Source organism: Elgaria multicarinata, chromosome 3, assembly GCF_023053635.1.
Source record: "Elgaria multicarinata webbii isolate HBS135686 ecotype San Diego chromosome 3, rElgMul1.1.pri, whole genome shotgun sequence".
NCBI classification, from domain to species: domain Eukaryota; kingdom Metazoa; phylum Chordata; class Lepidosauria; order Squamata; family Anguidae; genus Elgaria; species Elgaria multicarinata.
The window spans coordinates 151,754,042-151,781,392 of record NC_086173.1 but is presented as its reverse complement, the minus strand read 5'-3'; the positions used below and the strand labels follow the sequence as shown (position 1 = coordinate 151,781,392).

At 44.7% G+C, this 27,351-nt stretch overlaps 2 protein-coding genes across 4 annotated transcripts in view; one reads left to right on the top strand and one right to left on the bottom strand.

Annotated features, from left to right (window-relative positions):
• Window positions 1–6,926: 6,926 nt before the first annotated feature.
• Window positions 6,927–19,296, bottom strand: APOM (apolipoprotein M). Its single transcript, XM_063122372.1, has 7 exons — window positions 19,122–19,296; window positions 16,918–17,060; window positions 14,730–14,803; window positions 12,340–12,438; window positions 12,112–12,210; window positions 10,959–10,999; window positions 6,927–7,069 (listed from the first exon to the last, which is right to left on the bottom strand). The coding sequence occupies exons 1-6, from the start codon at window positions 19,230–19,232 to the stop codon at window positions 10,974–10,976; spliced, it is 552 nt and encodes a 183-aa protein (XP_062978442.1). The 5' UTR covers window positions 19,233–19,296; the 3' UTR covers window positions 6,927–7,069; window positions 10,959–10,973.
• A 4,042-nt stretch (window positions 19,297–23,338) lies between these two features.
• BAG6 (BAG cochaperone 6) overlaps window positions 23,339–27,351 on the top strand; it is a 32,139-nt gene continuing 28,126 nt past the window's right edge. The window contains exon 1 of one of the 3 annotated variants that reach the window (XM_063122368.1): window positions 23,339–23,592. The gene's annotated coding sequence lies outside the window, so the exon portion shown is untranslated. Of the gene's footprint in view, window positions 23,597–23,846; window positions 23,945–27,351 lie in introns of those variants that run through there. The other 2 variants (XM_063122367.1, XM_063122369.1) reach the window with 2 other exon arrangements.

Sequence of the window (27,351 nt, the reverse complement as noted above, 5' to 3'; positions counted from 1 at the left end):
ATGTTTAGACTAGACCCATTGAAATCTATGAAACTTGTTAGTCATGACTAGTTTAAGTCCCATTGTTTTCAGTATGGTCTTGTCCGGACCCAACTCAGTGGGATCATAATCTGGGGAATGGTGGATCTAAAGGAGATGTGAAAGAGACCACATTGAGTCTAGCACAACTTTTCAGGAAAACCAGCAGAAAAAAAAGACAACTACTGAGCCAGAACATTCATTACTCCCTGTTAGGGGTGGGCTGGCTTTCCACAGCTGCTTCTGATGAAGATGTTGATGGGTGGGGAATAGATATTTACAAAGTGTGATCTTACCCACCTACCTTCTGTCCCTAACCCAAACCTCAGGGATAAGCAGTTCTGAGCCTAGAATTTCAGATAGATCCCACTTGCTCCTCTTTCACCAGCGTCTAGAAACTTCTGAGGCCCTGACTAGCACTTCATCCTGTTTTCTTGTGTCCCCACTCAAACCTTTTGTAATATTATGATTATTCCACTGAGTCAATCTTTGAGTGCCCTGAAGAGCTGTGTACAACCAAGAAAGAAGATAAACACCCCTTCTCTGGCCCATTTCTGCATGACCCTCACAGAGATACAAATGGCCATGTTATCATCGCATGTCTGTACCAGATGTGTGCTAAAACCCATCCTGCCTCTTGGTGACCAAGCTACTCCAGGATAAGAGGAATGTGGTCATCTGAATGTACTTGTGTTTGGGCTTGCTGATGGGAGTTTTCATCTACCTTATCTCAAATCACAAGTGTATGTTCTTTTGTTGGCAACCATGGTGAAATCAACCCCTCCTTTCAAGGCCCTCTTTGTGCTTGTTGTCAGGAGGTTAGAAAGCTATATCAAGGCATGGCTGCCTGCGACCATTGAAACCAGATACCATTAGAGCAGATGTGGTACGAAAATGGACATCTTGTTTCTTTTCTCTCGAATTGGGGAAACTCATTCTGGCGAGGCTTGTGAATTCCTGACGACGAACATTTTTTCCAGCTCAGTTTGGCACACTTCACCCATCAGATCCATTGTGAACTTCTAGATTCTAGAACAAAAACTGCTCTCAGTCTTAACTGGAATTACCTAGAATGCTCATGAAATTATTCTTCCCTCTCAAGCAATCCCCTTCCTTCTGCAAATGTAAAGACAGTTTAGCTCAGCATTCTCCAACACAGTGCTCTTCAGATATGTTAAGACTACACTCCCTTCCTCGTCCTGGGCTCTCCCCTGATATGTGTTGGACTACAGTGCCCATCATCCCCATGGGGATGCTGGAAGTTGTAGTTGAACACATGGGGAAGGCTGGGTTAACCCCTCTCCTCTGAACCTTGGGGATATGATTTCAAATGCAGACAGTAAAGTGTAAAACAGGATTTAACTCCACATCTCTTAAATTTAGGTTATGCACCCCTTTTTTCTCATTAATTCTTTTGCTGGCGTCCATTTTTATTTAGATCTCAGCTTCTGACTCCTTGAGATTCCAGGACATCCACTTTAACTGGGGCCCTCCCTTACCTCCAGGCACTGACAAACGAAGCGGCTGGCACCACCCATCGGCATGCAGCAAAACCAAACGACTATTCAAATGAGCACAGGAAATCATTCTTCACGGCAGCCACATTCATAACAAGCCCCATCTCATTTTGAGCAGAAGTTTTCCACGTTACGTTTAGGAGGGAACATTCCTGCAGTAGCTTTCTCATCTTAATTTCCTTCTCTGAATATTTCCTAACCCTGTAAGATAATACCCATGTGATATCTTCAGGCGAATCTCCGTCTTCAAGTTTAAGGATTCTCTCTGGGTAGTTCTGGAATGTTCCGTGCCATCTGCTTTGGGCAAGAATAACAATGTATGCCTCCCAGTTATACTGTAGAATGCCTTCTTTCTGTCAGCACAAGTTTCTGGCTTGTTACTGTTCCTGCCATCAACTTGGGCTTTGTCATCATGCTGAGGCCCTCTGATAGCTTGGTCCAAAGCATACAGCCCTGGAAGCAGTTTCCATTTATTTCGATAAAATGTACTTTCCGTTAGAGAAGAGTCAGGAAGTGAGAGGAAACGGTTTCAATGTCTTTAGAACTCGCAACAGGTCTGAAGTGCCCATCATTTCCCCCTCACCCCTGCCATCACAATCTTTCTTTACCCTGGCTGAGGGGTGAGTCTGAGGCACTAGGCTTATTTTCCTTTGTGGTGCATTTCTGCCTTAACATCCCCATGTGCTGTTCTTGCCACTGAGGAAAACAACCAGGAGGCAGAATGGTTGGAATTGTGCCATGAGGCCTCCGCACTATGGTCTCTTCGTATCCGAAGCAGGACACCCATTTTCTATCAGTTTTCTGAAGAGCAGTGAGAGAAGGGAGGGTCCATTTGAAATCGTGCTGGCCCTCGTGAAAAAACACCAGGGTAGGTCTCTTCCCCCATTCTCAGGACTTTGGCAGCTGACGGATCCAGCTGAATTGTTGGTGCCAGTCAGATACATGATGTCTCTGGTACCATGTCCTTGGATGACTCACAAAATCCCTCTTGTGTGCTGCACAAAGAGGTCCACTTCCCTTTCTCCCCACAATGCACATCTGGAGCTGCACAGCAGCCGTGCAACTGTAGAAGTCATGCATGCGCCAGCAGGCCTTCGCCGCTCAATTTGCACTGTTCCCAAACTGATTGAGACGGACTACAGCCCATTAGGGCTCAGGAGCATACATTTAGAACTATAATGTTGACACATTTTTTAACGCGGTCTGGAATGGCACTAGCCAGTCTGGAACAAAACCACCAGCATCTTTTCCTTATGTAGCACAAAGATATCTAGAATTCTGCCCTGGGATACAAATCTTGCTTCAACTCTGCTAGCTGAGCCCTCTAGAACAAAGCCATCTTTCCATCCACAGAGAGGTCTTGGAAATGGTCATTCCTAGAAGAAGGGCCAATGTAGAAAATAAACTGAGGCGTGTCTAGAGAGACTTCAAGCTTCAGATGCAGGGCAGAACAGGGTTTCTGAGAGCTTCTACAGAAAATCACTTCTTTTTTTTTTTGAGCAATGGGAGAGACCCCTCCTCTCCGCCAGGGGAAAAACATATTTCCCCCATTTTTCAAAGAAAATGACAGGGAACAAACCTGCTTGAAATGACAGTGTTGCTGAGGTACAAAGGGGATACTTTGGCTCCCCCTCACCCCCATCCCGGGGCCAAAAATAATAATTACAAATAAGTCCATTCAAAGAACCACCTTGGCAAGCCTGTGTTTGCTGAAGTAATGTGAATGGGGCAGTGAAAGCTTTTGTAGGGGAGAATAAGTTGGAGGGAGACGTGTGTGTGTGTGCGTGTGTGTGTGTGTACACTACTTTTGTGGGTATTGGTTTCCCACTGCAATTACTTCACTACATACACCCTGTTCTTTCCTCAGACAGCAGGGAAGAGTTAAGCACTTCTGTCTGCTTACTGATTCTCCTCTGCAAGTGTCCTGACTCCCACACTTGCCCTAAGAAGAAAATATGAAGCTGGGAACTTCATAACGTGAAATTTCCTCATAACGTGAAGTTCTACTCTAAGTTAGCTGTGTCTGACCTCGTCTGTTTCTGTAGGACTTAGAGCTATTTTAAAAAGGGCCATTCAGAAGACACCTTAAACCATGGGTTTAACCACGGTGGTTAAGCTGGAAAGCTAGGCCGTGTTCAGAAGACACCTTAAACCATGGCTTTAACCACGGCGAATAAGGCTTTTTGCTTTATTCACCATGGTTAAAGCTGTGGTTTAAGGTGTCTTCTGAACACAGCCTGGCTTTCTGGTTTAACCACTGTGGTTAAAGCCATGGTTTAAGGTGTCTTCTGAATGGGGACAAAGTCTTAAAGAGTTCTACAGCTGTTTATCTGGAAAAGCTAGTAAGCGCTCACATTCTACTGAAGTAATATAATTTGAAAATAATTCCAAAACTGCATGTACTGATGGGTGAAGGGGTTGTGTGCTTGTCAGTGACGCTGCAGGCACTAGCCAATTGGTGCGTGTGACATTCACACAGCAACTTATGTACTTGTCTTGTAGCGCTGCTGGTTGTTGTGACTCTAGGATTTTAACAGGTACATCTTGAGGCATTATTATGAAAACCACGAGAAAACGGTTTGCCCGTGATGGACGCGCAGGAGGAAAAATAATAAATATGTGTATTGTGTACAACCGAAGGAAGAGGAGTACTTTTCCCTGACTCCAAAAACATGCTGTCAACACCAAGAGCCAAAATATACCTCTTTCCTGTCCTGTTCTGTTTTGCACCACTCTGGTGACTTTTCTAGAGAGAATGTTGCTGTATGTGGGTTTGGAAGTATGGTGGATGTACTCCTTCAGGGGTAACCGAATTTATCTTTGCTCTCTTTTACTCGGGAATGCATGGGATGTGAATAGGGTGGGTTGTGGGTGGGAGAAGTATGTGAACTAACCTGTGTATCTATATCCTGACCACTGTTTATCCTCTAAATGATACTGTTCTGGATCTGTTTATTTTTCCAACTTGTGTTAATATATATATTTAAATAAAAAGGGAAGCGTCAAAGAACAGGACATGCTCCACGATACTTGATTTCAACCTGAGGGGGTCAAAGTTAGAGATGCCGCTAGTCCTCATGGGCCTGCAAAGCAGCTTTTGCTAAACTCTGACAAACTTTAAACTGATTATGGCGGAGGTTTCCAGGAACCAGGGTACTCTGTACAGCACCATGTACATTGATGGTGCTATATAAATTAATAATAATAATTTACACAATTCAGGTTGGAGCTTTTGAATTGATGTGTTTTGAAGATGTGTTCTCAAATGTGTATTAGCAAAGATTATGGGAATGGAGTAGAGGAGGCACTTATGAGAAGAATGGGAGGGAGGGGGAGGTCCCTAACCACACAGGGACCTGCCCATTCTCGCCTGCAAATACCTCCTGGGTCGTTTCCCTCCACAGTTGGGTTTCTACATTTGCAGCTCAGCTGGGGAGAAATGATCTTAAATGGCTGAGAGGAGATATTTTCAGTGACAAATTGGTGGGAAAGGAAGTACTTCCTGCCTGCCGATTTTCCGCTGCCAAACTGACATTTTTGAGGGGGGAAATTTGGGACCTTGAAGTTCCCTCCTAACATGTAGTTCTGCCCAAGGGGAGGAGATATAACAGCATGCTTTCCATGCGTTTCTATGCTCAGTCCTTGGCACGATTGCCACTTAAAATATCTTTCCAAGGCTGGGGAACGTCCGTAACTCAGTTCCCAGAGGCAATAGAAACAAAGGGAGCTTCCAGAATTTCCTCTTCCAGCGCTACCCATCAAAAGATATTGAGCAGCTATTCCGTCTTTTCCTCCTTAACATTTTGTGTGTGTCTGTGCGTATATGGAAAGAAACAAGGCGGAAGAAACAGTGGGGAAAAAATGGGAGGGTTACGAGTGGAAGATGCCGTTGTTTGGACGCCCCATAAAATTCTGTAAAGGAGGGAAGGCCCATTGCACAAAAAAAGTGTTGCCTGGAAGAAGCACCCATAGAAAGATGCCTCTTCCCAAGATAAACCATTGCTTCACCTGGCTTAGTATTGTCTCCATCAGCCTTCCCCAACTGGTCACCCCCCAGATGTGCTAGACTGCAGTTCTCATATTCCCACCCAGGATTGCTGGCTGAGGAGGATGGGAGCTATAGTCCAACACATCTGGAAGGCACCCGGTTGGGGATGATTGGACTGGTAGCAGCTCTGGTGTATCATGCAGAGGTTTTCCCAGCTCTAGCAAGAAATGGTGGCAATGGAACTTGAGACCTTCTCCACACAAAATGTGTGCTTTACCACTGTACTACGGTCCTTCTCCAATTCTTCCAATTCATTGACCTGCTAAATTATTCCAGGTACATTGGTTTACTCCGTTCTTCTGCCTTTTTGCCTCCATCTACCAATTCCACCTTTCATAAGCACATAAGAAGAGCCCTGCTGGATCAGACTAAAGGTCCATCTAGTCCAGCACTCTGTCCCCAGAGTGGCCAACCAACTATCGACCAGGGACCCACAAGCAGAACACGGTGCAATAGCACTCTCCCACCTATGTTCCCCAGCAATTGGTGTATACAAGCTTAATGCCTCTTTCCACCCTACCCAACCCTTCAATCTTCCTTGCCCTTGCTGATTAAAAGAAAAAGAAATAGGAACTAAATACTCCAAATTATCAGAGAGGGAGTGTGCCTAAAAAACTGAAACCAAAATCAGTCGATGACGACCTGAAAGTGGTTCTTGTCCCATTTGAATCGTTTATTCTGAAAGCAGCATCTAGGAAATTGAAAGGTTCTGATTAAAATTACTGCAACATTTCCAGATTTTTTTTTAGAAGATTGTGTCTCCAAGCAATTTAATACTCGTATATCTCAGTCCTTGACTCCACAACCCTGCCCCCTTTTCCACTGACTGTACTCATTCCAACCTAAGGATGGGCAGATCTGACTATTTTTAGTCCTTGTTACTTTCATGCATAAGTTTTTACCCCTATTTCTGTCTTATTTCTGCATAAACCTGTTTTTAAAAGCTTTCTCAAAATACATACTTAAATGCATATTTTGATATATTACAACAGATGAGAACTGTGTTGCAATATTCAGAGAAGTGTGAAATCCTGTGGAAAGTGAAGTCATTCCAGGGGCAGGCAACTTGTGGCTCTCCAGATGTTGTTGGACTGCATCCTATGATCCCTCACCATTAGCTGTCTTGGCTAGGGCTGATGCAGCCCTACAGCATCTGGAGGGCCACATGCTTCCCAGCTGTGCATTAATCCCAAAGGGCCAGATTGGGGCATTTCACATTGGAATTCACAAAGGTCAAGATCCTCAAGCATTCCTTTGATACAGCCCTGAGATCCCAGCTTCAATCGTTCCCAAGGGCCACCATTCCTGGGCTCTGTTGTCATTCAATTGTCTGTACATTACAGTTTGTTGGTGGCGGGTTGTTTTATGGCCACCAGAAAAGGAACTTTATTTAACGCCATGAGATGTGTGACGCAATCGATTCTCCAAGTGAGGGAGAGAGAGAAACTTCAGTAGATGATTAATTCCTGCCGTCGTGGGTCTGAAGCTGAAGAGAGAACAAGAAAGAAAGGATTGAGGAAGTGAGAAGGGTGATAACGAAGGAATCTGAGGCTTCATATTTCATTGGTTGGGGAACTGGATCTGGTCAGCCAACTCTGCTTGCTGCAGACTTAATGTTTCCAGCCCCCGTTAGGAGTTCAGGAGAACCATGCAGGCTCATATGCTTCTGCCTTGTGTGCAAATTTCCCCTCCTTCCCTTTTCCCATGATGCATTGTTACATGTGCACTGAGATAAATGTTAACCATGGATGATGATGATGATGATGATGATAATAATAATAATAATAATAATAATAATAATAATATTACACCACTGGCCATGGAAGTCAAAGAACTATGGCAACAGGAAAAGGTCACTATTATTCCATTAGTCACATCAGTCACCAGCATCACATCAAAAAACTATACAGAAAACCTTCAGAAATTGGGCCTACCAAAATACATCCACCCCACCACCCAGAAAGCAGTCATAATTAAAACATGCTCAATTGTCAGGAAATTCCTGAATCTGTAAAAGACAGCATGACTTGGCAATGCCCGTCATGTCCGTCTAGAAAAACCGCCATGAGCGAGAAAGGGGAAATAATAATAAATGTATTCATTTATTGCCCACCTCTCCCGTTGGATCAAGGCGGGGAACAACATTAAATACAACAATACAATATAAATCAAATCCATAAAATTAAATAAAAGCGCATATGCAACCTATACAATATTAAAATAAAATCAGGACATCTTAAAATTCTTAGGTTTAAAATTCTGGGTAGGCCTGCTGGAGTTAAAGACAGTTTATGGCTGTCTTAAAGTCCGAGGGTGTGTTAAGTTGATGAATCTCGCCTGGCAGGCCATTCCACAGTCTGAGGGCAACAGAAGAAAAAGTCCTCTGGGAAATAGTCGTCAGCCTAGTTTTGGCTGACTGGAGTAAATTCTCCCCAGAGGACCTGAGTGTGTGGGGCAGATTGTACAGGAGAAGGTGACCTGGACCCAAACCATGTAGAGAATTAAAGATAATAACCAACACTTTGTACTTTGCCCAGAAACTAATTGGCAACCAGTAGAGTGATTTTAATGTTGGTGTAATATGGTCACCCTAGGTGTGCTGGTGACTAACCTGGCTGCCATATTTTGAACTAGTTGAAATTTCTGAACTAGGTACAATGATAGCCCTACGTACAGTGCATTGCAGAAGTCGAGCTTCAAGTTTACCAGTGTGTGCACTACTGTCTTTAGGTCTTCCAATTCTAGGAAAGGGCGCAGCTGGCATAACAGATGTAGCTGATAGTATTTATTTATTTATTTATTTATTGCATTTATATCCTGCCCTTTTCCCTCCAAGGAACCCAAAGCAGTGTACATAATCCTCCTCTCCGTTTTATCCTCACAACAACAACCCTGTGAGGTAGGTTGGGCTGAGAGTCTGACTGGCACAAAGTCACCCAGTCAACTTCCATGGGCGAGTGGGGACTAGAACCCAGATCTCCCGACTCCCAGTCCAACACTCTAGCCACTACACCACACTGGCTCTCCTGGCTGTTGCATCTATCTGGGCTGTCATTTGGAGTGACGGATCCAGAAGCACCCCCACTGGAGGCTGCACTTTCTATTCATAAAAGCATTTATGGCTCAGAAAGGGACAGGGAGGGCTTGAGAGAGTATAAGAACATAAGAAGAGCCCTGCTGGATCAGACCAAGGGTACATCTAGTCCAGCACTCTGTTCACACAGTGGCCAACCAGCCATCGGCCAGGGATGAACAAGCAGGACAGGGAGCAACAGCACCCTCCAACCCATGTTCCCCAGCAACTGGTGCACACAGGCTTACTGCCTTGGATACTGGAGGTAGCACACAACCATCAGGGCTAGTAGCCATTGATAGCCTTCTCTTCCAGGAATTTACCCAATCCTCTTTTAAAGCCATCTAAACCGGTGGCCATCACCACATCTTGTGGCAGTGAATTCCTTAGTTTAACTATGTGCTGTGTGAAGAAGTCCTTCTTTTATCTGTCCTGATTCTCCCACCCGTCAGCTTCATGGGATGATCCCACAGGGTTCTAGTATTATGGGAGAGGGAGATAGCACACAACCATCAAGGCTTATTGCCTCGAATACTGGAGATAGCACACAACCATCAGGGCTAGTAGCCATTGATAGATGTGAAACGATTAATTTTCATGCCAGTCTAAAAGATCTTTTGGCCACCGCAGATCCAGCTACGTGGGCACGTTACTATGAACTTGCTAGACCAAGAAACAATGTACAGGACTGTATACGCTGTGCCAAAACAACAACAATCGAAATCATTGGCCCAGGGTCTCAAGCGCTGCATCAAGGAAAGTCACAATCTGCATAAAACATACTAATTTACATAATGTGCATATTTGTATAAGTTTGCCTACTTTGCAAAATTGCTTCTGAGGGAGTTTTGAAGGGCAAAGAAGCTCTTCATAATGTGAACCAGTGACCTAGGGAGGTTGTGGGCTCTCCCACTCTAGAGGCCTTCAAGAGGCAGCTGGACAAGCATCTGTCAGGGATGCTTTAGGGTGGATTCCTGCATTGAGCAGGGGGTTGGACTCGATGGCCTTGTAGGCCCCTTCCAACTCTGCTATTCTATGATTCTATGATTGGCCACAGCCAGCCACGCTGAAGCAAAGCCCCACTTCCTCCCTGGCTTATGGGATTTCACCTGTCGTTACTCCCACACTTTTAGGCCTACTATTGAAGCCTTAAGGGCTAGAAACATGCCCTCATAAAAACAATTCTATAAAGTGCTTGTGTGTCACGTGTTTCCATAGCAGCGTTCATCAAACGTCTGGGAATCCTTTCCACATCAACCTTTCTCATGGAACCCCACTGCATTGCAGAGGAATTCTGGATTAGATACCACGTTGTTGCTCCCATTGAACTTAAACAGTTTCTTCCATTCAAAAAGGTTGAAATCTCTCTCTCCTAAGGCTTAGTTACCGTCAGGTTTTCCGGTCCCTCAGGCAAACTGATGCAGGACACCCAAATCAGTGAGACGTCTTTATTGCAGGAAATCCCATGGCAAAAGCTTAATGGTTACACACTTCAGAAATTGTACCGCTGATGGTCAGTAGCTGTAGGCTCCAAGAAATCCCAGAACAGTCAAAAGCTAATCACCACCGTGATGAGATCCTCATCAACGTGGTTTCCCTGTTGCCATCCCCACGGTTCCAAACACAAGGGAAGGGTCAATCCGTACACGAGTGCCAAAGCCGGACAAGGAAGAGGAATGATTCCGGACAGTTCCTGGCAGTAAGCTAAAATATGCTGGCATTTTGCGCCCACCCCTTTTACCTTCAGTCCCACCCACCCTTGGAATGTGACCCCCGTAAACTTCTCCGAAATGGAAATTTGGCCTTCAGGTTGAAAGAGGTTCCACACACTGACCCTGTTCAGACGACACGCAAAGCCATCGTGTTTAAGCATTTTGAGCTAAACGTTATGGCTTAGCATGTCATGTGACCCATGACTTGGTGTGTCGTATGAACCATTCCTAACCACCGTGTCTACATAAACACAGTTTAAAAACACACCCACTAAACATTTGCTGCAAAAAAGGGTTAGCGGCCTAACCACGGCTTACCGTGTTGTCTGAACCAGTCACACTGTAGCGCATGTCTTCTCTATCTCTCGGCTACTCCATCTCTCTCTCTATGCTACCCCATCTCTGTAAGCTGCATCAAAGTAGGCCTCAAGCTCCCTGCTTCAGACCTCTAAGGCTGGGGCCTAAAATCATTACAGTTTACAGCTGTACAAGAAGTTGTTTTTATTCTTAGAACAGGGAGACTGTGGTTCTAGGAGGTAGTGACAAATCTGTTTATGTGTAGATGGTGGAAACGGGACGTTTTATCTTACCTCAGAGTTCAAGGTTCAGGTTTCTTGGAATTCGCAGGCACCTGAGTGACAGGGCAGAAAACAAATGCTTAGAAGAGTGGGATTATTTTAATTTATGTTTTGCCACGTGTGTTATGACCCTGGCCTTTGGAATCCAGAAGTCTATTTGTGAGTCTGTGCCTATCTTGGCACAAGAAGAGACAATCTCAGCAGCAGTAATGTGAAGTTGTTGTCATATACTGGCCCGTCACAGACTAGGAATTTCGCAATCTCCACTCCCAGGAAATTACGGTTGAGCTATACTTCATTTGCAAAATATGCTTCTGTTTAGGGTGGAGGTGTGGCAGAAGTTCTCAAATCTGAGGTTCTGCGAAACAGTTTTTGCGGAAAGGGCGAAAGACATAACAACCGAACAAACAGGACACTTTAAACATAAGAAGGCCCTTTCTGGATCAGATTTTTCAGTTGCTCTGAGGTCACCATGTTATTTTTTCATTTGCCAGTGGTGGCTTCCAATCGGGTTAAGCAAGTGGGTGTTCCTAGGGGCGGATGCAAATGCAGGGCAAGTACAGGAACGCAGGTCAGGGGTGGGCTTGACAAGCTGAAGGGCCGCTAGCGTTGCGTTTTTTTGTCCGCGCTCCCTCCTGCCGTATAAGCAGTGATGCTGCAGGGTTTTAAGGGAATCAGTTACCAAAGTGGTGTCATGTAGATGCCCCCTTAGTCAATATACATACATAAAGATCTGTCTATTCTAGTGTTCTGTCTCTAACCACGGTCAGCAGGTTCCCATAGGAAGTTCACAAACAGGGCATATTAGGGTGGGTGTTGTGGCAGTGAACACTACTTTGCCCATTCACACTTCTCACTTATATACATTAGCTTCTCAAGGCTTGTGTGTTGGCACTACTTCGCACATCCAGACTTTGAACTCCTGTCTACTTCCTGCACAAACATGCAACTCTGAGACCCTCTTCCTAATGCCCTGTGTTTCATGCCAGCACCATGGGGCTAAGTTATTCAGCTTGCGATCTACAACAATTCCAAGATCCTTCTCGTTTGTAGTATTGCTGAGCCAAGTATCCCCCACCTTGTAACTGTGCATTTGGTTTCTATTTCCTAAATGTAGAATTTGGCATTTATCCCTATTAAATTTCATTCTGTTGTTCATGCCTACCTTGAGTCCTGGGTATAAGTAGGAATTCACTCATTTCAAGACAGGAAGCTTTATCCTTGAAATCAGCAACACAGTCTTCAGCAGGATGGAGGACCCGGGCTGAGGAGAGAAAGGGCGGTGCAACTCAGACCCAAAGAGAGAACCCATGGTCCTGAACGCACTATCTCATAACCTATCTACCAGCACTTCCTTCCCTCCTGGACTCAGGTGTCCATGCAAAAGACTTACAGTACAGAAGGATCCTATGATAGTCCTGGTCTGTTTCCTGGACAATGATGGAGTCAGGACACTTGGCAGAGAACAGCTGTGTCCTCATGTGGGGCCGACCTGTAGTGGTGAAACCAGACAAAGACCCTGTTCAGATGACACACTAAGCCACCGTGTTTAAGCCTTTTGAGCTAAAAACTGGGCCTGTTCAAACAATATGCTGAACCATGGTTAAGCTTCTAAGCCTTTTGCAATAAATGGTTAGTGGGCATGTTGAAACCATGGTTAAATAGCCACCATGGTTAGGAATGGTTCACAAGACACGCTAACTAATGGTTTATATAACACACTAAGCCATAATGTTTAGCCCCAAGTGCTTAACCACAGTGGGTTAGCGTGTCTTCTGAACAGGGTCACTATGGCTTAGCATGTCGTGTGAACCATTCCTAATCATGGTGGCCTCATAACCACCATTTAAACTCACTCACTAACCATTTCCTGCAAAAGGGTTAGCAGACTAACCACGGTTTAGCATGTCCTCTGAACAGGCTCAAAGACAGGTTGATGGACCAAGAGGGAGGCACGTTGTAACCCAAGGCTGAGGGCTCATGTGCATATGCAAGAGAATGATGTGGTACAGCCTTACTAGGGCTGTACCACATCAGAATGCAGATGAGAAAATTGTGTGTCTGAATGCTCCTCTGTGTCCAAACGACAAAATCCCTGCCTGTGGAAAGTTAGTCTGTCAAGGGCCATTAAAGAGGCTCACATTCAAGTACAGTGAAGTACAAGACAACAAATTCAGCAGCTCAGTGCAGAGGTAAATGTATTACAAGTATTGATATTTGGAAGCCCAATTCATTTTGAACTATTCTTTTAGGTCAATACTACAAGAGAGAATAACATACAAATTGCAAATGTCTAAATCATAAAACAAATTTTAACAAGAAGAACTAAGATACTTTTGTTTTGTTTTTAAGTTGTTATATGCATATAAAACAATAAAAGCAGATTATCCTGCATCTCTAACTATTCCAGAAAGATATAAAACCAGATTAATTACTGAATAAGCACTATTGCTTTACCTGTGAGACTGATGCTTTACATCAAGGATGAGAAACATGTGGCCTTCCAGATGTTGTTGGATTGTAACTCCCATCATGCCTCACCATTAGCTACGATAGTTAAGGCTGATGGGAGTCGCAGTCCAACAGCATCCGGAGAGCTCCACGTTCCCCACAACTTCTATACAACAAGCTTCTGATATGTGATGCAGGACTAATGATTCAATCTTTGATATATTGCTTTACCAGTTGGACTGATAAATGCACATCTTGTTCATTTTCATAAAGTTGCCCAGGCTCTAACCAAAGTGCATGAAAAACGATTTGCAACTTTGCTATCTTTAAATTATGTTTGCTTTTCTTTAACGACTAGGGGTATGGTGTGACACATGTTTTCCCCCCGATACTGGGTTAGATCCAGACTGAGTTTAGTTCCCTTTGAAATCATCGGAAAAGTTAGTCATGGCTAACATAAATCTCGACGATTTCAACAGGAATTCAGTGTGACTACCTAGGATTGCCTCCTTCGTCCTTGTCAACACCTCTTCTCTCAGTTTTTGACTGCTGCATCAAATGCTTCACAATCCTAGTAGTGTTATACTAGGGGTGCAGAACCTCTTTCAGCCCAAGGAAATTCAGTTTCAAGACATTTCAGTAAGGTGACCCTATGAAAAGGAGGACAGTGCTCCTGTATCTTTAACAGTTGCATAGGAAAGGGAATTTCAGCCGGTGTCATTCGTATACATGCAGCTCCTGGTGAAATTCCCTATTTATCACAACAGTTAAAGCTGAAGGAGCCCTGACTAGCGTGACCAGATACAAAAGAGGGCAGGGCTCCTGAAGCTTTAACTGTTTGGGATGAAGAGGGGATTTCACCAGGTGCTGCATGCATACAAATAACACCTGCTGAAATTCCGTTTTCTTTACAACTGTTAAAGATAAAGGAGCCCTGTCCAATGTTAGGGTGACCATATGAAAAATAGGACAGGGCTCCCATATCTTTAACAGTTGCATAGAAAAGGGAATTTCAGCAGGTGTCATTTGTATATATGGAGAACCTGGTGAAATTCCCTCTTCATCACAACAGTTAAAGCTGCTCTCTTTTGAATCTGCTCATGCTAGGCAGGGCTCCTGCAGCTTTAACTGTTGTGATGGAGAGGGGATTTCACCAGGTGCTGCATGCATACAAATAACACCTGCTGAAATTCCATTTTCTTTACAACTCTTAAAGATAAAGGAGCCCTGTCCTCCTTTTCATAGGGTCACCCTAAGCATTTGATTCTTTTGAACTTAGCTTTGAGAGTGGGATTCTCCACTGAACTGGCAGAAAGGAAAGTTGTCTCTTACCTTCTGTACCCAGATCAGGGCTCTCTTCCTTAAGCAAGTAAATCCATGATTTGTGGAAACACTGACCTGTGTTCCTGGGAAAGAGAAAGACAGATTTAAAAATTATGGGAGGATAGATGGAAGGACGTGCCACCAAATGTAGTGAATGCTTTGATACACAGAATCATAGGCTGGGTTTGGACGACACGATAAGCAACGGTTGATTAATTAGGCAATCGTTCGTTGCGTTGCTTATCGTGTTGTCTGGGGTGGGGGGATGACAAACAACTCATGGTGTGCTATTTTCTGGAATTAAGCAACGGAAAAAAACAATGGCCTGCTCCATTTGTGGCGGGCTCCGTTGCTGATTTTCTTGTGCTGCGTGTGTTATTTTGGAAAGACATAGAGTTCTCTGGCAGGAGTGGCTGAAGGCGCCCCGGCCGCTTCTCTACAGCTAGCAGAACTTGCAATGGCTGATGGGATAGCCCTGGGAGGATGTAGCAACAGCTGGCCAGAAGGACGACAGCAGTTTCAGCCACATGACCGGGGCGGGGAGGGGGGGCCCAACATGTCATGTGGGGAGTACCGGCAAAATAATGCATGGTGAGTTGCCTATTCCCCCCTCTGTTGCCTAAAGTGTCATTTGAACCATAGAGAACTGAAAGTTTTGGGGGAAAAGGGGGGAAAATCCACTGACCATCTCTGTTTTTTTAAAAAAAATTCCTCTTGATTTTTCAGGCTCACTCCATCTGAATTACAATAAATTCAATCCCAATACATTAATAAATCCAGGGAAAGATCCTTCATCACTGGTTGATCCCTGGTTGATGCCTGCCAAGTCTTCCCTTAAAAACAAAAATTGGACACTGCACAGAAGGATGGACAAACGGATGGATTTATGGAGAAAATGAGTGATGGTTGTTTGAGTAGCTGCCTAAACAGAGCTGTATGGAGATGGTAGAGCATGGTCATGGCAGCTTTCTCCTCCAGAATACAATTCCCATCATCCCTTTATGGCCGGGGAAAGCTGGGATATGGTAACTAAGTTACAAGGTGAGAGATTTCTGGACTCAACCTGGAAATCATGACCTCTGACCTGGAAGCCTTTTCCCTAGCCGGAGTTATTCAGTCCTCTCTGCCCTTGCCATGAGGTAGGGAGAACAAGAGAGAGAGAGGAACATCGTCCTCAGGCATCATATTTTGGCTGCCATTGAAGGGTGGCAAATTTGTCTGTTTAATTTATTACTATAAGCCGAGACCCATGAAGATTTATTTCATGGGTGAAAAACAAGAGAGGATAATAAAGAGGATGTCATCCATGACCAATGGCCTTTTGTCCTGTGAGGCTTTAAACTTCAGGGGACGAGTGCCCCCTTTCAGCTTAAAGGACTGGGGTGTGGGGGTGAAAGAATCTCAATTCTCCCCTCCCATTTAGGCCCCAGGCTAAAAGGACTATTCTCAAAAAAGCCCTTGAGGAAGAAAAGGCAGAATAGCTGCACAATGGCTGTGTGCACACATAATGCTAAGCCATGGCTTCCCTTAATCATATTTTGTTGCTTTAGCCGTGAATTGTCTTCCCTCGATTTTTGTTTTCTGACTTTCATATGAGCAAACAAACTGTGGCTTTCCCCCTCTATTTCTGGTTGTTGTTTTTTCCTCCTGTCCATTTTGCCAATTTTCAGAGCAGTTTCAGTTTCAGGCTGCTCTTGCTAGGCGCCTCTGTTTCAGGGTAGATAGCACCGGAAACAAGCCAGGGATAAGCCACAATTCTGGGTTCACACATTGCAACAAGCCATGATTTTAAAAGGGCTGGGCAGAAGATAGATCTACAGATGTTTTGGACTTTAACTCTCAGAAGCCCCTGCTAGGAATACTGAGAGTTGAAGCCCAAAGCATCGAGAGAGCTACTTTCTGCCCACACCAGGTTTAAACAAACCAGAGTTCACAACCCAACAACAACAAACCATGGGTACTTTTTCTGGGTTGTTGGTGATTAAGATACCATGGATTATACACAACAATCCAGATTTCAGCAAACCACACCATGTCTTAGTGTTATGTGCTAATCAGCCCAGCGTCTTTTGATTGGTTGTGCTAGGGTCCGTCCATCTGGAAGCACCTTTGTTTCAAACGTATCCCTGGAGGAGTGAGGTGGGAAGGGATGCACTTCCATGCAGAGGCCAGAAGCATTGTCGGGAGGGAGACTTACAGTCGGATGGCGGCCTGTAGTTGCAATCGCTCTGGGCTGTTGCTCTGAGTCATGCTAAACATGGTGCTGTCGGTGGTGGTGAACTTCTCCAGCGAGGACGGAGATGACGAAGCGGCGGCTATGAAGAGCCACCTGCCGAGATACTACAAAGGCAAGAGATGAGTTACTCGCTCTTGGGGACAAACTACATCTTGCATGCACATGTGTGTATTTAAAACCCAAAGGCTTTTCCTAGGGAAAACCAGTTTTCAGAGAGGGCGATTCTTTCCCCAGCTGCTGCATTTCTGCTGCCACATTTGACACCAAACAGGGTATAAATAACCTTGGAGCAAGAACATAAGACCCTAAGAAGGAAGAAGGAAATACCAATAGACTTGGGGTTTGTAGAAATAATAATAATAATAATAATAATAATAATAATAATAATAATAATAAATTTTGTAAATCCGGCCCACAGCCGAATGGAGGACTGAACGTATTCATTGGTCACAGAACTTTGACTGACTCTTGACAGTGTGTGTGTGTGGGGGGGGGGGGGACCTGGAAACTGGGTGGAAGGAGAAATAGTATAGAGAAAGGCATGGCTGACTGACTGGAACTGTGAATAGGAGCACTTCACACTGAAATTTTTTATTGCAGATCCCATATACAGGGCATTTTATATTGCACAATCAAATTTAATAATGTTTGTCATGTATCTGAAAGAAAAAGCAATTTAACAGCATTTTTTTTTGTTAGTAATGAGTCTCCTAACAGCAGGAGAAATATTCACTGCTTGCACATGGAAAAAAAATACTACAATCCTTCTGTTCAAGAGAGAACAGACAGCTGCACATGATACGATTTATCGCATTTTGTGAGAACGTGGAAGCTGGGAAATAAGTTTATCAGAAGATCAATTGCATTTGTGATGTAGTGGGATGGAATGACAAATATTGATATAATGGATTTCACTGCTTTCTCTGCAAAAAATATGCCACATCCCTCTAGTTTAGATCTTTCAAAGGGGATTAGAAAAAGTGCTGGAAGAGAAGTCTAGCCATGATAGCTAAATAGAACCTCCAAGTACAGCAGCAGTATACCTTGGAATACCAGATGCTAGGGAAGCAAGCAAGCTAGAGTGGTCTTTTGTCCTCATGCCCTGTGTGTATGTCACTGGAGGCATCTGGTTGGCCACAGTTAGAAATAGGACATTGATTAGAGTGACCATATGAAAAGGAGGACAGGGCTCCAGTATCTTTAACAGTTGTATTGAAAGGAGAATTTAAGCAGGTGTCATTTGTATATATGGAGAACCTGGTGAAATTTCCTCTTCATCACAACAGTTAAAGCTGCAGGTGCCCTGCCCTCTTTTAAATCTGGTCACTCTAGTATAGCTCCTGCAGCTTTAACTGTTGTGATGAAGAGGGAATTTCACCAGGTTCTCCATATATACAAATGACACCTGCTGAAATCCCCTTTTCTATGCAACTGTTAAAGATATGGGAGCCCTGTCCTATTTTTCATATGGTCACCCTAACATTGATAGAACTTTCTGTAACCTGGTGTTTCGCAGATCTGTCAAACTACAACTGATATCAACCCCCAGCACAGCTTATGATATTGCTGATGGGTGTTAAGAGTCCAAACACATCTGGAGGACACCAGATCATGTATGTTCTTTTTTATGCTTTTAATTTTCATCCTTATACTTCATTTATATTGACAGAAAACGTCTACTAGTACTCCTACTCCAAATACTACCGCTCCTCTGAGGTGTTTATTATTTCCCACTCTGCCTGGCGCCGAGCTGGGACTTGGAAATAACTTAGGGTGACCCTACGGAAAGGAGGACAGGGCTCCTGTATTTTTAACAGTTGTATTGAAAAGGGAATTTCATCAGATGTCATTTGTATGCATGCAGCACCTGGTGAAATTCCCTCTTCATCACAACAGTTAAAGCTGCAGGAGCCCTGCCCTCTTTTGTATCTGGTCACTCTAATTAAAGAGGGCAGGGCTCCTGCAGCTTTAACTGTTGTGATGAAGAGGGAATTTCAGCAGGTGTCGTTTGTAGGCATGCAGCACCTGATGAAACTCCCTTTTCTATACAATTGTTAAACATACAGGAGCCCCGTCCTCCTTTTCATAGGGTCCCCCTAAAATAACTGGATCTGTGTTGCTCCCCTCAATACACCACTAGCACCCCTTGATGAGTTTTTATCTACCTGGTCTCGGTCCAGTTCGTTGGCCTGCAGCTTCATGGGACTCTCGCACAGGGAGAAGACGTTCACAAGGACCCCACAGAGGTAGAGGAGATAGGACCACAGGCCCTCCATAGTTGGAGCTATGGGAAGTTTGCTCTGAGAATCACCTCTGCTCTGACATCCTGCGAGGCTGACCTTTGCCCCCCTACTTGTTAAATGTTTGCCTTCTGGGGTCTAGAGTCCATGCTGGGCTGCCCTGTAGCTCATAGAGTACGTGAAACTGAAATCCAGAAAGCCCCTACCAAGCAAAACCAGGGGCTTGGGAACAAACAAAGGGGGATTAATGAGTCCAGTAGTGTTTGGGCTGGCAGAGAGGTTGCTATCACTGGTCAAGGAGGTAATATTTGGAGCTGGAAAGGGATTTCCCCCTATTTTAGTTTGACCACTCTGCTAATTCGCTTGGGGGTGATGGTTCTCCTGCTGTGTGAGGTTTGATCCACAGATTCAGCTGGCTGGTTTGAATCAGTATGTGCATTTTAACATCATCTCTGCCACTCCTTATCTTCCCCTGCCTGCTTGGGTTCTTGCCTATTCCCCCCTTCCCCACCAGCTTACAAATAGGGTGACTATATGAAAAGGACAGGGTTCCTGTATCTTTTGAATCTGGTCACTCTACTATAGCTCCTGCAGCTTTAACCATTGTGAAGAAGAGTGAATTTTACCAGGTGCTGCATGCATACAAATGACACCTGCTGAAATTCCCTTTCCTAGACAACTGTTAAAAGTTCCAGGAGCCCTGTCCTTCTTTTCATATGGACATTTGAGCTGTGCACCGCCTCGGGTCAAGGCACCGAATCCGAGCCGAGGTGGGCTGATTCGGCTTGGCTCGGTTCCAAGGTGGTTCCGGCTCAGCCCAAGGCTCCCCGAAGCTGATTGGCTCCGAAGCTCCAGTTCACCTCGGGCCGATTTGGAGCGGCATCAGGCGGGCCTTACATGCCTCCTCCACCTCACTTCTGCTGCCTTCCGTTGCCGGCGACGCAGGTAAAAATAACCAAGCTGCGCGCAATTTTAAGATATCGCGGGGCCTCTGAGTTATTAGTACCTCTATGGCCACTGTAGTTGGCCGCAGAGGCACTCATAACTCAGCGGCCCCACGATATCTTAAAATCACACGCGGCCTGGTTATTTTTACCTGCGTTGCTGGTGACGGAAGCCAGCAGTAGTGAGGTAGTGGCAGGTAAGTGGGGAAAAGGAGGCTTTTCTGGGTGCCGGCTGTGCAGAAAAGTCAGAGTCGCCTCAGAGGGCCCAAATCTCGCCTTGGCTTCGGCGCCGAGGCGAGTCGGGCAACCCCCAAAGCAGCCCCGAGGCAGATCAGGGGGTCCTTGCACAGCCCTAACGAACACCTTATTACAAAGTACCCTTGCCATCTGCTCCTTTTTGGCTAACAGCACGCATCTTCTCTGTCCCCATTCCCGTATGATGTCCCTGAAAACTCTCTTCCATGTACTTTGCCAAAACTCCACTGACGTCAACGTTGTATTGCTGGCAGTTTCCCCTTGAGCATTGTTAGTGAACAGATTCATTGCCACTAAGGAGGGCCATGCTATTAAAACTCCAGAGAGGGACAACTATAAAAGATGCATAGAAATGATGTGGTTCTACAAGAACAAAGAGAATCCCAATGTGTTTCAGTCAGCAGAGTCTTCAGTGGAATATTTGATCCCAAGTCTCGCTATATGTAGAAAAGCATTCAAACAGGTCTGACTGTCTTAGATACTAAAGGTTTATATTGACTCAACATGTCATGACATGACGGCAGCTTAGCCAATGGCAAGGTGTGGTGGTGGATGGGTTTAAGAGGTGATTGACAAGCAACACCCACCTTTTAGGATTTACTCTGAGGCAAAGTTCCCTGCTTGGGGGCACACGGCAGACTGGATTGTGGGTGGTGGCGATTTGGCGAGAGTCTGGCTCTGCCTCGTGAGCTGTCATTGCTCATTTGTAAATGAGTTTATGTTTGTCAAATCCATGTACATTTCAAATCTGCTGGCAGGAAGCGTTTATTTAAAAAGCAAAACACAAAACACAAATTTCAGCCAAAAAGATTTTTTTAAACAAGGGGGGCAGGTCATGTTAAAGCTGCAAACTTTTCTCTTGCATCCCCTCAGTGATGAAGAACAGAAATTGGCTTAGGGCTGAGTAGCAACAACAACATTTTTTAAAATGGTAGCATTTAAGTGGTGCATTTAAAGTGATTCACATACATTATCTTATCATCTTTACAAAAATGTGGTATAAAGTAGGTCAGTGTTATTATTCCCATATTGCAGAGGTGAAACTAAGGCTGATGGAACAGTGGTTTCTTTCTTAGACCCTCTTGTGCTGGGGTGGGCGGAGTCTGGATTTAGTGATAGATCTCTGGATGATTTTTAGTTGACCACAGCAAGGGCTTGTAACATCCAAGTGTTTTAACAGCAGCAATAAAATGACCTCCCCCAATCCCCTGCCCCAATTATAGTGCTCTAAAATGAAGAAAAGCTTGAGGTGACTTGGAATGGATTTTTGTGTGTGAGCTCTATGTTGTTGTGGTACTCAGTACAAATTCCCGGGCTCAGAATTCTTTAATTCTAAGAATTCGAATTTGCACCACGCTCCATTTAGTGGATCTTTGGGTTCTAGTACAAAACCTGAAGTCTGCTTATCCTTCCTTTACTGGACTCACTGCAGAGGTGAGATGGGAACTGGGGAACTCCTGAACTGTAGCTCTACTTCTTAGCCACTACATCACCTCTTACTCCAGCATCACAGGCAGAAATATTGGCGCAGCTTTTCAGAGGCTGCAGATCTAATGATGGGACAAACCCTCATTCATTGAAACAACAGAGTCTTGTTGACTTTAAAGAACAAAACTTATGACTTAATGCATTTTTAGTGTTTAAGGTGCCATAAGACTCATGGTTGCCCCCTCTGAAAATTCTCTTCAGTTGAATATCTGCCTGTCAGACACCCATTGGAGTTCTGCTCTGCTCTGGAGGAATGGCAAATTTATTCTTTATAAAGAGTGTCAAAAGATCTACGGTTAGTTTTTCGGACAAAAGTCGTATTTAGCAGTGAAAGCCCTTGTAAATCTTATGATAAGGAATGGCATATTGGCACCTTCTATAGATTATGGCAGCCTTCCCCAACCTCGTGCCTCCAGATTTGTTGGATTACAACTCCCAGCATGCTTGCAGGAGATGCTGGGAGTTGTAGTCCAACATATCTGGAGGGCAGCAAATGAAAGGCTGGAGCAGGGGTGGGGGATTTGTGGCCCTCCAGATATTTTGGCCTACAATTCCCATCAGCCCCTGCCAGCATAGCCAATGGTGAGGGAAGATGGGAGTTGTAGGACATCATCATCATCATCTATTCTTTTATATTGTATTTTATATTATGGTTTTATACTGTTATTTTATACTTTGAATGTTTTTAATTTTTGTGAACCACCCAGAGAGCTCCGGCTGTTGGGTGGTATAGAAATGTAAGCCTATGCGGCAGGGTTTTGCTATTTTATTGTTTTACTCTGTACAGCACCATGTACACTGATGGTGCTATAGAAATAAATAATAATAATAAATGTAATAAATAAATAAATATTCTGGAGGGCCACAAATTGCCCACCCCAAAACTGAACGACTCTAAGGGGGTGGAGTGAAGGGTCCGAGGAGGAGGGCGCGCCCCATTCTTAATATCTTGAATTACATTCATTTAGTGATCACATCAGAGTTGCCTCTAAAGGACTATAGAGCTGTTCCCATGCTGTGACGTTGCTAGGATACAGGGTAAACAAAGATGGCGGCGAAAGGATGGATTGTAGGATAAGTGGTGAGATTGTTCTAAACAAACATGACGGACAAAGCAAATGCCTGTAACCAAGATGGCAGACGAACTTGCTTCACCGCGGGCCATTTGCCCTGAAGTGGCATGGCGACCACGAACCATGAACAAGAGCGATAATTGCGTCACAGAAAAATTGAGTCAAGTGAGCATTGCGCAGGCGTGAAGCTGCCTCACTCGTCTTACACCGACCGAAGGTTGAACTGTTATTATTTTTTTGTTATTGAGTATACAATATTGTCTCCGTTCAGATGCTAAACAGCTGCTATTATTGAGACGCGTTGCTAAGAAAAGCAGCAGGCGCTGCGGGGGTCAGCTATAAATGGGAAACGGAAAAGCAACGAGTAAAAGGGGGCCTAGCGAGCTTCCCGCGCATGCGTAGGAGCGAGTAGCCGGGGAACGCGGCGACACAAGGAGGCAGGAGACGCTTCAGGCGCGAGGCCGGCGGCGGTTTCTCCATCAACGCCCACTTCAGAGTCTCGTGGACTTCGAGCACTGGGGCTGCGAAAAGGAATTTAGTGAGGGAGAAAAGAAAGCCGAAGAATCCGGCTATCAAGAAAACCCTCTTTCTCTGTTGTCGCCGAGGGAAGCGGAAGTGCCGCCATCTTGAAGAGAGGCAAGTGGAAGTGCGGCTCATAGAGATAAGAAAGGGAAAAAAGCGTAGCGGGAGTCTAAACTTCCGGGTTGAACGCCTTGATCGTTCATGACGTGTGGAGTGACGTTGCTCGATCCCTGGGTTGCTTCTTGGTTGGAACTTTGCCCAGGAGCTTTAAAGAGCAGAAGGGCGGTTCCGCCCGAGGCCGGTAGTGTTCCTAAGGACCGCGGTGCTGCTGCTTTCCCTATCTCTACGGAGCCCGTATCTGAACGGACGTTGACTTGACCGGAAGTGTCTGGCTTCTGAGCGGAAGTGGGAGTTTTGTGCTGGAATTGGTTCCGATTTGACGGGAAGTGAAAGGACAGGGGGCCAGGTTGGAAAATAATAATAATAATAATGATGTTGGGGTTCAGTATATTTGATGTATGGGGGAGTGGAGGAGAAGGGAAAAATGAGGGAGGGAGGGAGGGAGAGAGGGAGTGTGTTTCCATCGTAATGGTGGACAAAGGCTTTGGTGGTTGGTGGTATAAATATATAAAGTCACATGAGGCTCAGATGCCAGACACATAAAGGAGGCAGGTCCTGAGAATTATGGGGAGGGGCTGAATTGTGCCCGTTAGGCCCAGAGCTTAACAGTTGATTGCTCTCTGGATAGACCCCTTTGACATGGTGGTGGGTGTGGGTGTGAGTGTGAGGAGGCTGGCAGAAATGAGCCTGGTTCCTTGAGCCTGGCCCCCTTGGCGTGAGATTTGATATCTTCTCCCTGAGAATGAGACTGAAACTTCAGATCAAACCCTGAGACCTTGCAGCCCTAATTAGATACACTTAGAATCATAGAATAGCAGAGTTGGAAGGGGCCTACAAGGCCATCGAGTCCAACCCCCTGCTCAATGCAGGAATCCACCCTAAAGCATCCCTGACAGATGGTTGTCCAGCTGCCTCTTGAATGCCTCTAGTGTGGGAGAGCCCACAACCTCCCTAGGTAACTGGTTCCATTGTCGTACTGCTCTAACAGTCAGGAAAGTTTTCCTGATGTCCAGCTGGAATCTGGCTTCCTGTCACTTGAGCCCGTTATTCTGTGTCCTGCACTCTGGGAGGATCGAGAAGAGATCCTGGCCCTCCTCTGTGTGACAACCTTTTAAGTATTTGAAGTGTGCTATCATGTCTCCCCTCAATCTTCTCTTCTCCAGGCTAAACATGTCCAGTTCTTTCAGTCTCTCTTCATAGGCTTTGTTTCCAGACCCCTGATCATCCTGGTTGCCCTCCTCTGAACACGCTCCAGCTTGTCTGCATCCTTCTTGAATTGTGGAGCCCAGAACTGGACGCAATACTCTAGATGAGGCCTAACCGGGGTCAAATAGAGAAGAACCAGTACCTCCTGTGATTTGGAAGCTATACTGCTATTAATGCAGCCCAAAATAGCATTTGCCTTTCTTGCAGCCATATCGCACTGTTGGCTCATATTCAGCTTGCGATCTACAACAATTCCAAGATCCTTCTCGTTTGTAGTATTGCTGAGCCAAGTATCCCCCATCTTGTAACTGTGCCTTTGGTTTCTATTTCCTAAATGTAGAACTTGGCATTTATCCCCATTAAATTTCATCCCGTTGTTTTCAGCCCAGCACTCCAGCCTATCAAGATCACTTTGAAGTTTGTTTCTGTCTTCCAGGGTATTAGCTATCCCACCCAATTTTGTGTCATCTGCAAATTTGATCAGCGTTCCTTGCACCTCCTCGTCCAAATCATTAATAAAAATGTTGAAGAGCACTGGGCGCAAGACTGAGCCCTGTGGTACCCCACTGTTGCCTCTCCCCAGTTTGAGAAGGTTCCATTGATAAGTACTCTTTGAGTCCGATTACTTGCTCACCAGTAACCAAGTGATGGTGGGGAGGAGTAGCAGCATTCCCCATTGGGTTTTGTTTGGTTTTGTTAATTGCCATTAGACTTTTATAAGTCTCTTCCTCCACTTTAAACCTCTTGTATTCTTATCTCCCTGCATTGCTTGCTGTGGTGGCAGTTAGTTTTACTTCAGGCGCTGCTTTGTAGATAACAGAGGTGGGTATTGCAGTCAGATTGGTTGAGAAGGTGAACTGGATTGGCTTTGCTTCCACGGAGTTCAAATAAAGTTTGTTTGTGTAGCACCATCCAGTACTCTGCTTTGCAGAGTAACAAGTAAAAACCAAACCAAACAGGTTGCTGTCCAGAGGAACTTACATTTTGACCGCGTGGGAGAGTGCAGAGTGGTGTAGTAGCTAGAGTGTTGGGAAACGCTAGGTTTAAAACTCTGCTCAACCGTGAAGGAAATTGGGTGTTCTTGGGTGTGTTGCTGTCTTGCAGCATAACTTAAATGCCTTTAAGTACACTACCATGAGCTCTCTAGAAGAAGAAAAGAATAGAAATGTGATAAGGAAATAATGTTGCTGTGCTGTGGCCTTTGCGTCTCCTGTTCTGCCACTCCGAGCCACCTAAAGGTCTTCTGCTACCTCTCATTCACTGTGTGTATTACTGTTGTGCAAAGTGTTACTGCGAGTTGAGAGAGGGTCAGAGCAGTACATTGCAATTTATGAGCTGTGGAGGATGGCCTTATTCCGCCACTTAGCCTTGAAACCAGTTTTGTTTTGTGGAGACAGAGAACCAGTCTCCTAATTTATGCCTAAAGTTGTTTATAAAATACTTTAAAAAAATTATTTTACTGCATTTGCTTTCTTACTTAAAATGTCAGTCCCTTGCAGACTGAAAAGTGGGCCTTGAAAAGCCTGCTGACAGGGTGGGCTATAGATTTGTTGGGCTGAAAGAGATGTAGTTGGAGGAGGGAAGGCCATGCCAGGGTGGGGGGTGGCGGCTGTGTCTCAGTAGGTAGAGCACATGCTTTGTATATTAATATTTTTATTAATATTTATTTATATAGCACCAACAATGTACTTGGTGCTGTGCAGTAATGTACACATAAAACAGCAACAGTATCCTGCCCAGAGGCTTACAATCTAAAATCATATTAAAACATATTTATTTATTTATTTATTTATTTATTGCATTTCTATACCTCCCAATAGCTGAAGATCTCTGGGTGGTTTACAAAATTAAGTCAACTCAAAGTTTAAAACAACAGTATAAAACCATAATATAAAATACAATTTAAAAAAGCACAACCAAGATAAAAATATCAGCAATGCAAAAATACAAATTTTAAACAGCAAAGTTAAAATTAATTTATAGACTGTTAAAATACTGGGAGAATAAAAAGGTCTTCACCTGGCGTCTAAAAGAATATAACGTAGGTGCCAAGCGAACCTTCTTAGGGAGCTCGTTCCACAGCCGGGGTGCCACAAAAGAGAAGGCCCTCTTCCTGGTAGCCACCTTCCTCACTTCGTTTGAGGGGAAAGGGTTACGCAAAGACAGAATAAGGGAATAATCAAAGCATTGTGAACAATAAATCAGGCTAGGGTTCCAAAAGCTATGGAAAAGAGATGAGTTTTCAAACGCTTTTTAAAATCTAAGATAGAACTCGTAGTTTGTAGATGTTCTGGGAGAGTATATAGAAGGTCTCACGTTCAAGCCCTGGCATCTGCAGGTAGGGGTAGGAGACTTTGCCTGTAGGGCTTCCGCCAGTCAGGTTTGACAATGCTGGACTGGAGGGACCAATGGTCTGACTCAGTATATGAACTTCCTGTGTCACAGGCTTTTCTTCAGGAGCTCAGGATGCTGTACAGAGGTGTTATTATCCCATTTCAGATTAAGCTTAGAGTCTGTGACCAGAGTTGCCCAATGAGCGTCCATCGC